Source organism: Chiroxiphia lanceolata, chromosome 14 (genome assembly GCF_009829145.1).
Source record: "Chiroxiphia lanceolata isolate bChiLan1 chromosome 14, bChiLan1.pri, whole genome shotgun sequence".
In the NCBI taxonomy this organism is placed as follows: domain Eukaryota; kingdom Metazoa; phylum Chordata; class Aves; order Passeriformes; family Pipridae; genus Chiroxiphia; species Chiroxiphia lanceolata.
This window is the reverse complement of record NC_045650.1, coordinates 12,351,773-12,365,575: the sequence shown is the minus strand read 5'-3', so window position 1 is coordinate 12,365,575 and position 13,803 is coordinate 12,351,773. Positions and strand designations below refer to the sequence as shown.

At 36.1% G+C, this 13,803-nt stretch overlaps 1 protein-coding gene across 1 annotated transcript in view; it reads left to right on the top strand.

Moving 5' to 3' along the window:
- THOC2 (THO complex 2) overlaps positions 1-13,272 on the top strand; it is a 47,858-nt gene extending 34,586 nt beyond the window's left edge. Inside the window, exons 30-39 of the mRNA XM_032702372.1 lie at positions 219-321; positions 710-1,146; positions 1,985-2,043; positions 3,546-3,581; positions 7,740-7,877; positions 8,211-8,280; positions 8,361-8,518; positions 9,157-9,233; positions 9,339-9,386; positions 12,415-13,272. Of these exons, the coding sequence (XP_032558263.1) occupies positions 219-321; positions 710-1,146; positions 1,985-2,043; positions 3,546-3,581; positions 7,740-7,877; positions 8,211-8,280; positions 8,361-8,518; positions 9,157-9,233; positions 9,339-9,366 (1,106 nt within the window). The 3' untranslated portion in view covers positions 9,367-9,386; positions 12,415-13,272. The remainder of the gene's footprint in view (positions 1-218; positions 322-709; positions 1,147-1,984; positions 2,044-3,545; positions 3,582-7,739; positions 7,878-8,210; positions 8,281-8,360; positions 8,519-9,156; positions 9,234-9,338; positions 9,387-12,414) is intronic.
- Positions 13,273-13,803: the final 531 nt, after the last annotated feature.

Sequence of the window (13,803 nt, the reverse complement as noted above, 5' to 3'; positions counted from 1 at the left end):
AAGCTGAAAAGAAAAAATATAAATGTGGTGCTAAATAGGGTCAGTGTACATTCTTTATTTTTACTTGATTTTGGGAGGGGGTGTTCTTAATCTAATTGCCTATTTTAGCTGCTACCTACACATGACCATACATGAATATGCTTAGCTACTTGTTTTATTTTAACCAATAGGATGTGTATTAGCTTGTTAAAATAGAGTTGTTCTCTTTTTTTAAACAGATAAACTGAAGGAGAAGTCTCAGGGTGTGGTGAAAGTTATTAATAAAACTGTCAACGCTACACCAAAAGTGACAGCAAGCAATGGAAATAGTGCATCTAATAGGTGAGAAAAACTATTCTTACTCATTCTCAGTTTTCTTCCTTCCAAACCACAGAGCAATGCTTGAAAATTACCTGTCTTTTATTTTTACTTTCAGGTTCTGAACGGATTGTTTACATTTCTTTAGAGTTTAATAAATGAGATTATTTCTTTCAAAATACACAGCTGTACTAATCAGACATTGTTGTTAAATGCATTCCATTTTAGCTAAACAAAGATAAAACAAATGAGAACATTTGCTTGATGCTGTTCCGATAAAGAAACAGCAAATCTGAAATCTTGCAGTGACTGCTTCAGGAAAGGCTATCAAACCTTAGAAGTAAAACTTTCATGATAAAACCGGAGGTGTGTTTTGCATGCATGCTAATTGGCCTTTTTATTTTCGATGCAGCAAAATTATTAAAGAGAAAGATGATAAAGAAAAAAGCGGGAAGGAAAAAGATAAAGAAAAAAAAGACAAGACTCCAGCTGCCACTCCGGAGATGAAGGCACTTGGGAAGGATGGGAAAGATAAACCTAAGGAAGAACGGGCAAACAAAGAGGAGAAAGCAAGAGAGATCAAGGAGAAAACACCGAAATCTGACAAAGAGAAGGAAAAAGTCAAGAAAGAAGAAAAAACTTCAAAAGAAGAAAAATCCAAGACGGTTGTTACCATCGTTGAGTCAAAGTCAACTGCAGAAAAGGAGAGAGAAAAGGAGCCGTCCAGAGAAAGAGATTTGGCGAAGGAAATGAAATCCAAGGAAAATGCTAAAGGAGGAGAAAAGGTGCCAGTAGCTGGGTCCTTGAAGTCACCTGTTCCCCGATCAGAAACATCAGAATCTGAAAGGGGTAAGTTTGGATATCTGTTCTTGTCTAGAAAAATAGAATGTCACTGGAAAATCACTGAATGTCAAATGCTAGAGAAGGTGAAAAAAAATCCCTACATAAGAGCTGGGATTTTGGTGTTGGCTTTTCAATACAGTATCTAAAATAGGTGGTCAGGACATCTCCAAACTATGAATGTGTGAACTTCACGTGTCTTCTGTGAATGCTTGTTTTCACAAAGCCTGTCATTTTTTTTCTACTGTAAGTCTAAACAGTCTTTTATTAAAATATATTTATAAAACTTTAACCTTTCAAGTTTTGCAGAAATGTAGTGCAAAAACCTCAGTAGTGTATTCTCAGAGTTTCATCACAACCTTTGTATTGGAAGAGAAGAGGGAGAGTGGAAGATGTAGGTCTGTGTCCTTAAGAAGGACACAGGAAGCTTTATTAGTTACTTCTTATATTAAGGGTTAGCAAATCTTTAATGCTGATATTTTAAGCTTTTATGATCTGAGGTTGATGTTGAGTTTTATACTTGTGCGGCTTAAGGCAAACCACATAAGGGAGGGTTGTAATGCTTTTCGTTGGGTTCACCTTTTCAGAGTCTTCAAAGCAACTCTGAAATTCAGATACTGAATTCCACAAAGTGGAAGTTTTGAAGTGAGCATAATTTTGCAGCAATTTGTTCACTTCATAAAGTGAGTCAAGGCATGCTAGTAACTCTAGATAGCTTAAGGAAAACAAAACTTGGTGGTACAAAATGACTTCTAGCTTAAATTGTGTTGGTACTTCAGAAAGTGATATTATTGGATTCTCCTCTTTTAACTGTTTGAATAACGCCATTGTTCTGTTCTTTCCTCAGAACAAAAACGCCGCAAAGTTGATACACATTCTTCTCCATCACATTCCTCAACAGTAAAGGTTAGTATAGCCTGAGGAAGGCAGCACCCATGTTAGGCTCACGAGTTTGGGATGCCAGTATTCGACTTCCTTCAAGTTTTGTGCCAAGTATACACTGGAACCACTGGAGGTTTTTTGTTGCATTAGAAAATGCATTCCTTTTCTTTATTGGCGGACTGTCTTTTTTCTATAAAAATATTTTTTAATTAACCAAAATAATACTTCAAGGACCTAGCACAAATTTTGTAAAATAGTGTTTGGAAATTGCAAGAGAATTTTTACACAGAAGTGCCTCATTGCTTTAAGCAGTCAGTTTTTTTGGAGTGCAATGGTAGCTACAAGCAAATGAGTCTTTGCAACAGAGTGGAGCATATTTTTCTGCACTTCTATTGAAGAATCTGTAGCACTGAAGATTCCTGGATGATACGGGATGTGCGATACCTCTGAATTCATCAGGCTTCTTGATGAGCATCATACCGATATGTGCCTTCTAAGGAGGAGTCTTGAAAGGAGTTCCATTTTAAAGTCTCCTTGGTGATCAGTTCTCCTGTAGTTGTGTATATTCAGTGCGCATGCAGCTTCTGTTGTACCTTCCCTTCGAGGTTTGTTTATTTCCAATGGGTTCCCACCATGTTGAGCCCTGCGTTACGATAAAACCAGATGTGGCAACCAAGCCTCCTACCCAGCAAAGAGAAACCCCAAGCATTCAAGCGCAGCACAAAACCATGGGCGTAGCCTACTTGAAGACTCAGGGTAGCCATTCCTTGCTCCATATTTATATTATTTCTAAACCATCTATGTTCATGGAATCTTTGAATTTGCAGTACGTTGAACATTTAAAACTGTAAGTTACTAATACTTCATCGAGAGCACTGTGATGGATTATGTGGGTCTTTAAACTTCACCATCTTACCAACTCTAGAACAACCTCTTCTTTTTTTTTTTTTTCTGTTTTTTTTCAAAGAGTACATCTTTTTCTGTGTAAGATTTACTTGAAAGATTTAGCTTAATTTTGGAAAACTCAAACAGCTTTTACTAGTTTCGAGGAAACAGGTGACAGTGATAACTACTCATAATGATCAAGTTTTTCATAAATGGCAGCATAAAGTCATTCTAGAGTGACTTCTACCACATTTAACGGAAAGTGGAGAAGATACAGGTTTAAAAGTATTTTAAACCTGTTTCACCTCTGGTTCAGCTATATTCAGAGTTAAGACTGCCTTTTCTTTATATTTTGTCTAGACAGAGAGTGTTTTTTCACTGTTTTAGAAAGAATTAGATATAGACACATTTTGTAGTTTATTTAGTAAGAGAATAGATATGACTGTCTTTTTTTTTTTCCCTTCTTTCTTTTTAATAAGTATATCAGTTCCTAGCTTTATTCAGAGTACAGTATTAACATAAGATTTATTCCAGAAGGAGTAGCTGTTTTTTGTTTCAAGGGTACGGCCGTGCTTCCCAAAGTCCCTCTGGTTTCTGAAAACTATTCCAGCTCACGTGTCATCTCCGTTCATTTTCTACAGGACAACCTCAACGAACTCAAGGACTCTTCAGCAAAGGTTTGAATCTTTTAGAAAGCACCAAAGTTTATTTTCATGTTTTGTCGCAGAGAGAAGTTAACTTTTGCTCTTGTTGCAAACTCCATAAAATTCAAATTCCATTCCTTTAGATTTTAGTATACTAACAGGGATTTTTTTTGTCCTACTTTAAAAAACCTCTATACAGGAGAAAAGGGTTGGTTATGTAGAAACAACATAACAAAAATCCCTTGAATTTACCATTTTGGCAATATTTTGAAGAGATTTTATGGGTCAGTATCTTTTCTGTTCCCTTCTGAAACTTGTAAACATATAGAAGTATCCTTATGGTTAAGTCATTCATTTGGTTGAAAAGCTAATAAATAGCTAAAATAGTTATTATAGTAGTTTGGGGAGTTTGAATATACACCTTAAAAAACAACAGCTTAAAACAAAGAATATTTGAGGCATATCTCTGGAATGTCGTTCCTCTTTCCCCATACAGTTGTATTCATGTTTTTGTGCTTTAGTACTGTTTCTAAGCATCACAGACAACCTCCTAAATTATCACTTTTGTGCATTTGCTTCCTGTAAATGCTCTTCAGATTCACTATCTTAGGAGAAGGAATACTAAAGAATGCTCTTAGGAGTTCATAGGATCAGGATCCCAGGTTGGAAGGGACCTCAGGAATCAGCTGGTCCAACCTTTCTAGGCAAAAACATGGTATAGGCAAGATGGCCCAGCACCCTGTCCAGCCAGATCTTAGTGTCCAGTGTTGGGGAATCCATCACTTCCCTGAAGAGGTTATTCCAATGGCTTATTGTTTTTCCTGTGAAACATTTTCCTCTCTTGTCCAATTGGAATCTCCCTGGGAGTGATTTGTACCCGTTACCCCTTGTCTTCCGTGTCTCCATCCTGTCTGTAGCCACTCTTTAAATACTGGGACATGGTGATAAGATTACCCCCAAGCCTTCTCTTCTCTCCTAAGCAAACACATTCTCTCTGCCTTTCCTCATATGCCAGGCTTCCTGGGCCTTGGGTCATCTTGGTGGCCCTTCCCTGGACCATCTCCAACCTGTCCACATCTTTTTTGTACAGCAAAGACCAAAACTGAACACAGTATTCCAGGTGTGGCCTGACAAACCCTTGGAATATTGTATTTTAGACAGATTCTGAGACTGTTCTGTTGCTTTTTTAGAACTCAAGCATATAATAACTGTTGCACAGTAACAGTCACAACTGCAAATGTGCCAATACATTCAGGGTATGTGACTGATGGGAAATAGATCTGGTCTTCTAAAGTTGCTATAAAGATCTTTGATTGCACAGTCAGTACCAGTGTGTAACTAAACAGTGCAAATATTTATCACTTGGAAAATGCCAACCATTTGGACTTCCTGGATAATTTATGGGTATATCTAGGATTACTTATATTCACTTAATTTAAAAATACTTAATGGTTACCACTTCCTAGTCTGTGTTTACACTGTTGTTTTAATTGTAGCTCTTTTTGTGTAAACAGTGTTGAGAACACTTTGTATGTTTTCATTCAGAATAGCTGTGAGTCTGTAATGGGCACTTGCTGATGGATTTTTAATTGAATCTTTTCAATGCCGACTATACCTGCTTATAGAGAGTGTATATAGGAAGTGTCCTTTTAATCTTACAGTTGATGAAATTAGTGTCTATAGATTGAATCCAGATACTTTTATAAATCATCATCATGGTATCTTGTATATTTAATTTTTTTAATTAAAAGATTACAATATTTGTGTTGAGCTCACCTCTATCTGTAGTGTGGTATATAGGAGCCTATATAATCTCACTCTTCCCTCCCTTATTTATTCAACTGGCTAATTGAAATTTTGCTCACATTTTCATTAGTTAAGCCAAATTTTTAATTAAAAATATGTATTCTACTTGTTAGCACATTGATGTAATCAAGCAGACAGTGGAGCTATTTGTAATTAAATGATTAACAAACAACTTAATTTTTCTTAATTTGAAAAGTTACATTTTAGAAATAACTCTGTGTAGACTTAGCTGGAAGTTTATTGCAGTTGTGTGACTTTTTAGTGGATTTATTCTTTTAGTGCTTGGGGAGTGGGGGTATACAAACCTTTCCTTCCTCTCCTAAATGCTCTTTTCTAATCTTTCTACTTAATGAACTAATCTTCATTCTTCAGTGCCATTCTAGCAGACTTAAAGCACTTCATGACAATGTTCCCTGTACATAGTGCAAGACAAAACTCTCCTCTTTACTGCCATGTACTTGTTTGGGGAAGGGGTGGCATATTCAGAAGCCTGTAAGATATGAGTTCAACTTCCACTGAAAGTTTAGAAGTCTAGTGCTGTTGTCTGCTTATAGGCTTGGGTTTTTTCCTTGCTTGGCTCATTTTCCAGAGGCAGACCATGGAAATGTTGGTTTACATTGCAGGTTATGAAATAAATGGTGCCAGACTTGAGTTAGGTTTGTGTTTATTCTTCTTTGTCATTTGCCCAAGTTACACAATGTACAGCAGTGCCCAAAATTTGATGTGGTTTCAGTTGGCAGCACATCTAGAAGCAAGTTGATAAAGCTTTTCTTGTAAAGCTGGGGAAGATGGATGTAGTTTTCCAAAACTCTGCATTGGAATGGTTAGAAGAGCAGTGGAACCTATCGTGAACAGCCGTGAGAACATAAGAAATGGAATAGGAGAAAGCAGAGCTACGTGTTTGTTTTCTCACGTGGAAATCATCTCTGGGAGACAACTGAATGGAGCTGCTTAGAGAAAACGTGTTTGCATGTCACTGTCAGCAAAGAAGGGAGCAAGGATAAATTTACTTGGAATAAGGAATAAGAAAAGAGGAGGAGTGAGGGAAAAGAACAAAAAGAAAGACATCCAGTGAAAGAAGTATTGAAGGTTCAATCTCTGTAAGAGGAAAATAAAATTCCAGTTAAGCAATAAAGGAAAACAGACCTAACATTGTCAGTGTGACTTTTAACATAGGACCAGTAACATCAGGTTTTGGTAAGTTAAATATTTACTGAAACTAGAGAAGGACAGGATTAATTAAATTAAAAGAAAAAAGTTACTTGAAGTTCTAACTGGTTTGGTTCAAGTGATTTCTAGATTGTTCTAAAGTAATCTTTCACTTACCTATTTCGTTGGTTTCCTTTTAGGTAAAGTGTCTCTCAAAAAATAAATACAGAGAGCATTTTAATAAGAAGATATTTTTTTCCCAAAATAAAATCATTAGCTTATGGAACTGGAGAAAGATTAAAGTTATACTGATTTAAATCTGTGTGCTGCTATAACTTAAAACCAACTTCCCTTGGTATTTGATAGACTTACTTAAAATGTGCTCTTAATATTTCTTAGTAAGATCTAACTTAAAACTGTGTTTAAAAAGTCAGATTTAGTGACTGTAATATATGTATTTATATAACATATGTGCTACCTTCTATGTATATATATGTAAGTATACATACATGTATGTATATGTATATATATATACAGTAGCATTTAAACTTCATCAGGTGTTACATTTGACATTACTGCGACTTATTTTCTATTCTCCTCCCCCCTGACCCCAGTTTATATTCAAAATACTCAACTTTGTGAAACTAGTATGTTTTACAGAGCTTATCAGAATTGGTTAGAAGAGATTGTGGAATAAATCTAGAACGCATTAGAGAAAAAAACGATTCTTATCTCTGTTCAGCTGGTTTTATCATTTGAAGTTTTTGAATTAGATGAAAAGACACATTATTCAAAGTATTGGTTTAAATACTTGGTTGATAAAGATTATTCCTTAAAAATTAATAATAGCTTGTTTAAGCAGCTGATTCCATTCATTCGTTTCAGGCAAGATTGCAAGTGTTAACTCAGTCCAGTAATGTGCATATCCTGTTTCTGTAGCCCTGCTGTCTGATTTGTGTTCATGCATCCAGCAGTGCTGGTGAACAGCATTGTGTGTATTTAAATATAAGTGTTTCAGTTAAGAGAAAATATTCTTGAATTTCCAGTGTTGAGTCAATAAGCTGTAGGTTAAATTATAGATGACAGGTTTGAACGTGTCTTCAATCACTTTTTGTTTTGCTGCTAAAATATTTATGTTTAATTTTGGTCTTTGAGCTAGATCTAATATGTTAGACTTTTTATTTACACATCTAGCAGTACATATTAATATTTGGTGATGTTGCCTTAATTTAACAGCACTACATAAACCACACCACTCCAACACTGTCCAAGAGTAAGGAGAGAGAAGTGGAGAAGAAAGATATGGACAAGTCAAGGGAGAGATCCAGAGAGAGAGAGAAGAAAGATGAGAAGGACAGGAAAGATCGAAAAAGGGTTGGTGACATTTTTAATGAACTAGTTTAGACAGCTGGTATATGCTTGGGAAGCCTTCTGTTCCAAGTCCTTGCAGTAATAATTGGCTGTACAGCCCATCTGAGTAGAAGTGACTCATATCAGAGCTGGGTTTTCTGTTCTGTTACTCTTTCAAAGGTCGGTTTGCAGTAACGCATTTAAAACCTCTCCCCCTCAAAACCGACCTCAAGAAACTTTACACAAGATGTAACAACTCAGTTACATTTTACATATTCAACAAAATGACACTCTAAGCAGGTGCTACTTCAGGAGTATGTTTTAGTCTAACATCTGCATAATTGTATTTGGTGCCAGGATCATTCAAACAGTGACCGAGAGGTACCGCAGGATTCAACTAAACGACGCAAAGAGGAAAATGGCACAAGTATGTATTTAACTTTTTGTGTGTGTGTGTTTATTAGGCTTTTACTTGCTGTGGGTTACAACTTTCTGTTCTGTTTGTAGCTGGTTCTTCAAAACACAGCAAAAGTGAAAGTCCTTCTGATTCCCCTCGCTTAAATGAAAAAGAGAAGGAGAAAAACAAATCAAAATCTTCAGGAAAAGAGAAAGGTGATTCAATCAAGGCAGAAAAGATGGAGAAAAGTTCCTCTGGTAGCAAAAAGGTAAAATGTTTTAATTTTGTTGATGTTTTTGTTGTTGTTGACAGAACAAGCTGATTTTTTTTTCTCCCCTAAATTTTATTGCTGCTTTATGGCCTAAATTAAAAAGGTACACTGTGAATGTATAGGAAAACACTTCTGAAACTTCTGATATCTTGTGGCTTTAAATATTTCACCAGTCACTCCTTGCAGGATAAATGCAGGACTAGTTAATTTTGGCAGTAACCAGGAAAATTCAGAACTTAGCCTTCAGGTTTTGAATAATCTAGAATATTTGCAGACTGCTGTAGAGAGCAAGTAGATAAAGCAGGCTTAACTTACATATAACCAGTCTGTAATTCAGATTTTCATGTGCATGTGTCAGCACAGCTTTTTTTTTTTGGTGAAAACAGGTAGGTATGTTTTAGTTGTGTTTGTAAACCACCAAACAGTAGTTGCCAGTTTTAACTCTGGTGCCAGTGGTCATCAGAGAACTGGAAGAGGAAGTTAAAATAAAGTCGCAGAAGCTGAGTACTGTCATTTTGACTGATTTTTTTCTTTTTTTTTAGCTGTGTCCAGTTGTAATGTTAAATGTTACAGTTCTAATCAGATTGTACAATGTGTACTATAATAAGCTGTTTCCCATATGTGTATTTTTAAAGGAATCAAGACATGATAAAGAAAAAACAGAGAAGAAAGATAAACGAGACAGTGCTGGAGGGAAAGAAGAAAAGAAACAATATCCTTTTACACAGTAGTATTTCAGAAAATTACTGAAAGTGATCTTCCTTTTATTATATGTAGCAAAATATATATTTTTTTTTTTCCTTAACATTGAATCTACTCATAAGTCTTCAGACAAGCATAGATAATGAAGATTCTTTCAGTCAAGGTAAAAGATTTATTATTTACTTTGTTTGGTTTGGTATCTCCCATGGGTCCTGTTGACTGGTAAAGGATATACAGACAAAACAACCTGAAATCACCAAGGGGGCTGGGTGGGGTTTTGGTTTTTTTGGTTGTTTTGTGGGGATTTTTTTGGGCTGATTGTGTTTTGGTGTTGCGGTGATTTTTTTGGGTGTGTATGGTTTTGGGTTGGTTTTTGTGGGTGGTAATTTTTTGTTTTTTTTTTTTAAATTTCTACTCTAGGGGAAAAAACTTCCCCATCATCAGCACAGAGATTATATAGATGCTCAATTCTTTTTTTTTGGGGAAAAAAAAAGGCAGGAGGATGTGCTGTGTCAGGTCAGCAGTATTTGGTGGAGTTCCATCTTTGTTGCTTTTTCCAAGAAAAGTTGCCATACCAAAAAAAAGGTGAATCCATGTGATCCTGAGAGTCATCAGTCTTCATAATCTGCCTGTTAATTAGGAGTGTCTTGCCTAATATGTTGTAAACTCAAGTTTTGTATCCTCTTCTTACTTAACAAAAGCACCAGCTTTTAAACCAAATTGCTACATAGTGTAGGAAGTCAGTTCAGTATCTCTGCTTAATCTTTTATCTGATCAGATTTGAGGAGGAAGATAAAGGAAAACTTTGACATAGAAGCATTGACTATTTAAAGAAAGAAAAGAAACTTCAGGGTATTTTGGTTAACACATATTCAGACTGGATCTTTTGAAAAAGTCAGTTGTTCTTTGAAGTTGATGGTACCCTGAATGTTTTAGGGTTTGGTTTTTTTCAGACCTATGCATATATGTGGACCCTTATATTTTGTGTTACAGGTGTGAGGGTGGGATTTTTTTCTCCTCTTTGCATTGAGCCATTTTAAGAGTTTCAAAATATTTTGTTTTCAGTTATTTGGGAAGGACAATGCCCCAGGAAACTTAAAATTAGTTCACTTGACCTGTGCAACTTCAGTCACAGACTGCTATTAATCTTTCTACGTAAAGCAGTGGAAAATTATACATTTTAAAAAGTGTGTTTATGTTGGGTAAGCATGAAAATGACTGATAGTATTCAACAAATATCAAAGAATGACTTCTTCCTCTCGTGATTTTCACAAATTGCCCAAGTGCTTTATAATTCTTGTGTTTGTTCTCTATTTAGAATTGATGAATTGTTTCTATTAAAACTTTGTAGACTCTATGAGCAGTCAAGAAATGAAGTAGAAACAATTTTTTATTCAGCCACACATTTTTCATGGTTTGAGGTTATTTGCTTTCATAGAATGATATTGAAAACCATATAAGACAGGCAGTTTTCCTTTGTGTCAGACAAACCAATACTGTTAGAGAGGGAAGTTAACATTTTTGAATACACACGTTCTTCGTCTCAGATTTTGAAGGAGAGTTGAGATGGCTGAGAATTATTCTTTTCATTACTGTCTTGGCTGATCTGGAAAGTGATGCTACCACTTACAGACAGGATTTGCTGTGAGTCCCATTGAAAGATGGGGATATTGTGAGTGTGGTCAGAAACTCACAGTTTGCCCAGAGAGGTGAGGGGAGCTGCCATCCTTGGGGTACTCCAAACCCAGCTTGGCAGGCCACAGCCCCGAGCAACTGCTCTAGTTCATTCTGCCTTCTGAGCAAGGATGTTGGACTGGACAGTCTTCAGAGATCCTTCCAACCTCATTTGTTTCGAAATTCAATTATATGGATATCAGGTTTGAGAATACTTAAGGCAAAATTTAGTGGTGAGATTTATTGACTGTGGACTCCTGAAATGAACATTGTTCCTTGTAGTGGTTGTCAGGGAAAGAGTGTGACATAGTCCTCTGGTCTTCTGTTTACCTCTGTCTAACAGAGACCAAATCTGAAAGGTGTTAAGTGCTTTGCTGTTGAAAATCCTTGTTCAAGAGGCCTAAGGATTGCAGGTTTGCTTATATAAACATAGGATGTTTTGATGAGGGTCCAACAAAACAAACAAGAAACGACATTTGAATTCTGAAATCTTTCAATCATCTGGAAATGTCTTCTGGAAGAAGTCTCCACTCATGGATTGTCTCCTCAGAGAGCAAAGGGGGGCTTATTGCAAAAAGGGTCTCCTGTTCCATTTGGTGTCGTGGCTCCTTCACCCACTGAAGGTGAGGGCACATGAGGGTTTTGGGTAACAAAGCACGTGCTGATACCCTGTGCTCTTTGAAAGGTGTTGGTAGTAGAAAGGATTGGAGTTCAGGTTATTACTTCTTAGTACTAATATTTTATCTTCTTAAAATGATGAAGATGCTTCTGTGAATAGTTTCCAAACTGAAAACTATGAGCTTTCTGGAAGGAATTTAATGGAATTTTTTTGACTCTTTGTCCTTTATAGCCAGTATCATCTGATCACTGTGGATGGATCTGAATTTTTTCCCCATTTCTTTGAATGTTACTTTGGAAAAAAAAGAAAAAAGGCAGTTTTGGTAGATGAAGTTGACTACAGAGCACTTGCAGCTTCTTTAATAATAAAATGTGAAGTTTTGAATAGCAATTCAGTGTAAAGTGAGGATTTTCATCAGCTGAAAAAGCACAATTGTGTTTTGATGACTGTAAGTAACAAGTGCTCAGGTAAATGTCAGCTGCACAGTAGAATTCCCATCCAACTGTGTAAACTGGAGCATCTGGCCTGGAATACTGACAGCACCACATTGTGTGCTCAGTGAAGTACGAAAAAGTGCTGTGTGTAGCAACACAGTTGTGGAATCTGGTCCTGTGCTCCTGTTTGTTAAATCTTTAACATTCTTCCTAAAAGAGTTTATACCTTCACAAGTGACTACTTGTTTCCTATTTGTGTCTTTAAATTACTGTTACACTACTTACAATGCAGTGCTTAAGTTAATATAGTTCTTGCTGGGGAATAAACTAGAGTTAGAGAATGATGAAAATAGTCCTATTTCCCCCATCATTCTTTGAGTTGTGAATGGATCAAAATGTGAAGTTGTGAGATCAGCATTCATTTGAACAAAATCTAATTCCAATTATGTATGCCTTTGTTGCAGGTGACATTGAAATGGGAAGATATCCAGCTGTGACCAGAAATGTATTTTCCAGAGTATAGATTGCACAGAAAATTGTGAATGAAGAGGACCCATCTGCATCTCCTTAAATTATTCAGTTCTCTGCTTTATTTCCCCGTGCTAAGGACTTAATTGTTAAGTTGTACATTACTGTATTTTTAACTTGTTGCTTAGTTTCTTACACATTTATTTTCAGTACCTGGCTGAAAGTGTTACCTATTCCATATTTTAGCACAATGTGCTGCAAACAAACAGTTGCCATAGTGCAAATGAGGTTTCATGTGTACATAGTTCCACTTAGTTTGTCGAAAATACTGCCTGAATTTAGTAATTCTTTCAATTTGAAATTGCATTCTTTTAGATGTTTGAAAACCACAAATAAACAGTTATTGAACCTTTTTGGATTTACCTCATTTAAACTCAGTTTTTATTTATTACTTGGCCTGTTTTTAATATCAGCAACTAAAAAACAAAAGTTAAGTGGGAGCACTGTTTTCATGCAATGCTTAGAGATTATTTGTATATTGTGTATAACGTTGACTTGTTTAAAGAAACAAAGAATGAGCCCTGTCCCATCCCAACCTAAACCTGTGCTCAGTTGTCCCTTGTCACACCTTTTGTTTGTCATGTTGTTTTTAGATTGATTGGAAATGCTCTCTTCAAAACTGAAATAAATTAAGTTTCAGTTACAGCTACAGGAGCTTTGTATTGCTGAACTTTAGTCTGAAGATTTCACAATGACGTTTTTAAAAAAAAAAAAAAAGAATTTTTTTATCTGCTGAATTCTACTAGTGTAACCTTTTTTCTAAATAAACAATAGTTTTCTCAATGGGTCGTAAATCATTCTCTGTGTGGTCACTTCATTGCTTTAGGGATTATTATAAAAATTGGATATTAGTTGGAATTGTGGGAGGGTGGTTCCTGAGTTTGCTGAGGAGCCCTTTGCACCTGTTCTTTAACAGAAGGGCTGGTTACAGAGTGTGGTGCCTACTGTGAAGTGACACACGTGTCAGGGTTTGCCTTCCTGCATTCAGTCAAGTTTACACCTTTCCTTTGAGGCATTTATCCCTCATCCAGAGTTCATTAAAATCTCCTCTTGGACATTAAACACAGAGACTTACTTGTCTCTTAAATATTCTGAGGGTTTGGTTTGTTGGTGTTTTGGTGGATTATCCAGAGAAAGGGAACTTTAATCAGAAGTTGAGCATTCCTGGTGCTCTGTGCTTTCAGTAATCGGATTTGGGACAGAGGGGTGTTGTCTTGGTGACTGTATTTGAAATACTGAATGTTAAAAAATATTAGTGCTTATAGACTTGATCAGTAACACTCTTGTGATTAGCTTTGTTCTGATTAATTAGAGGTTATTTCTGA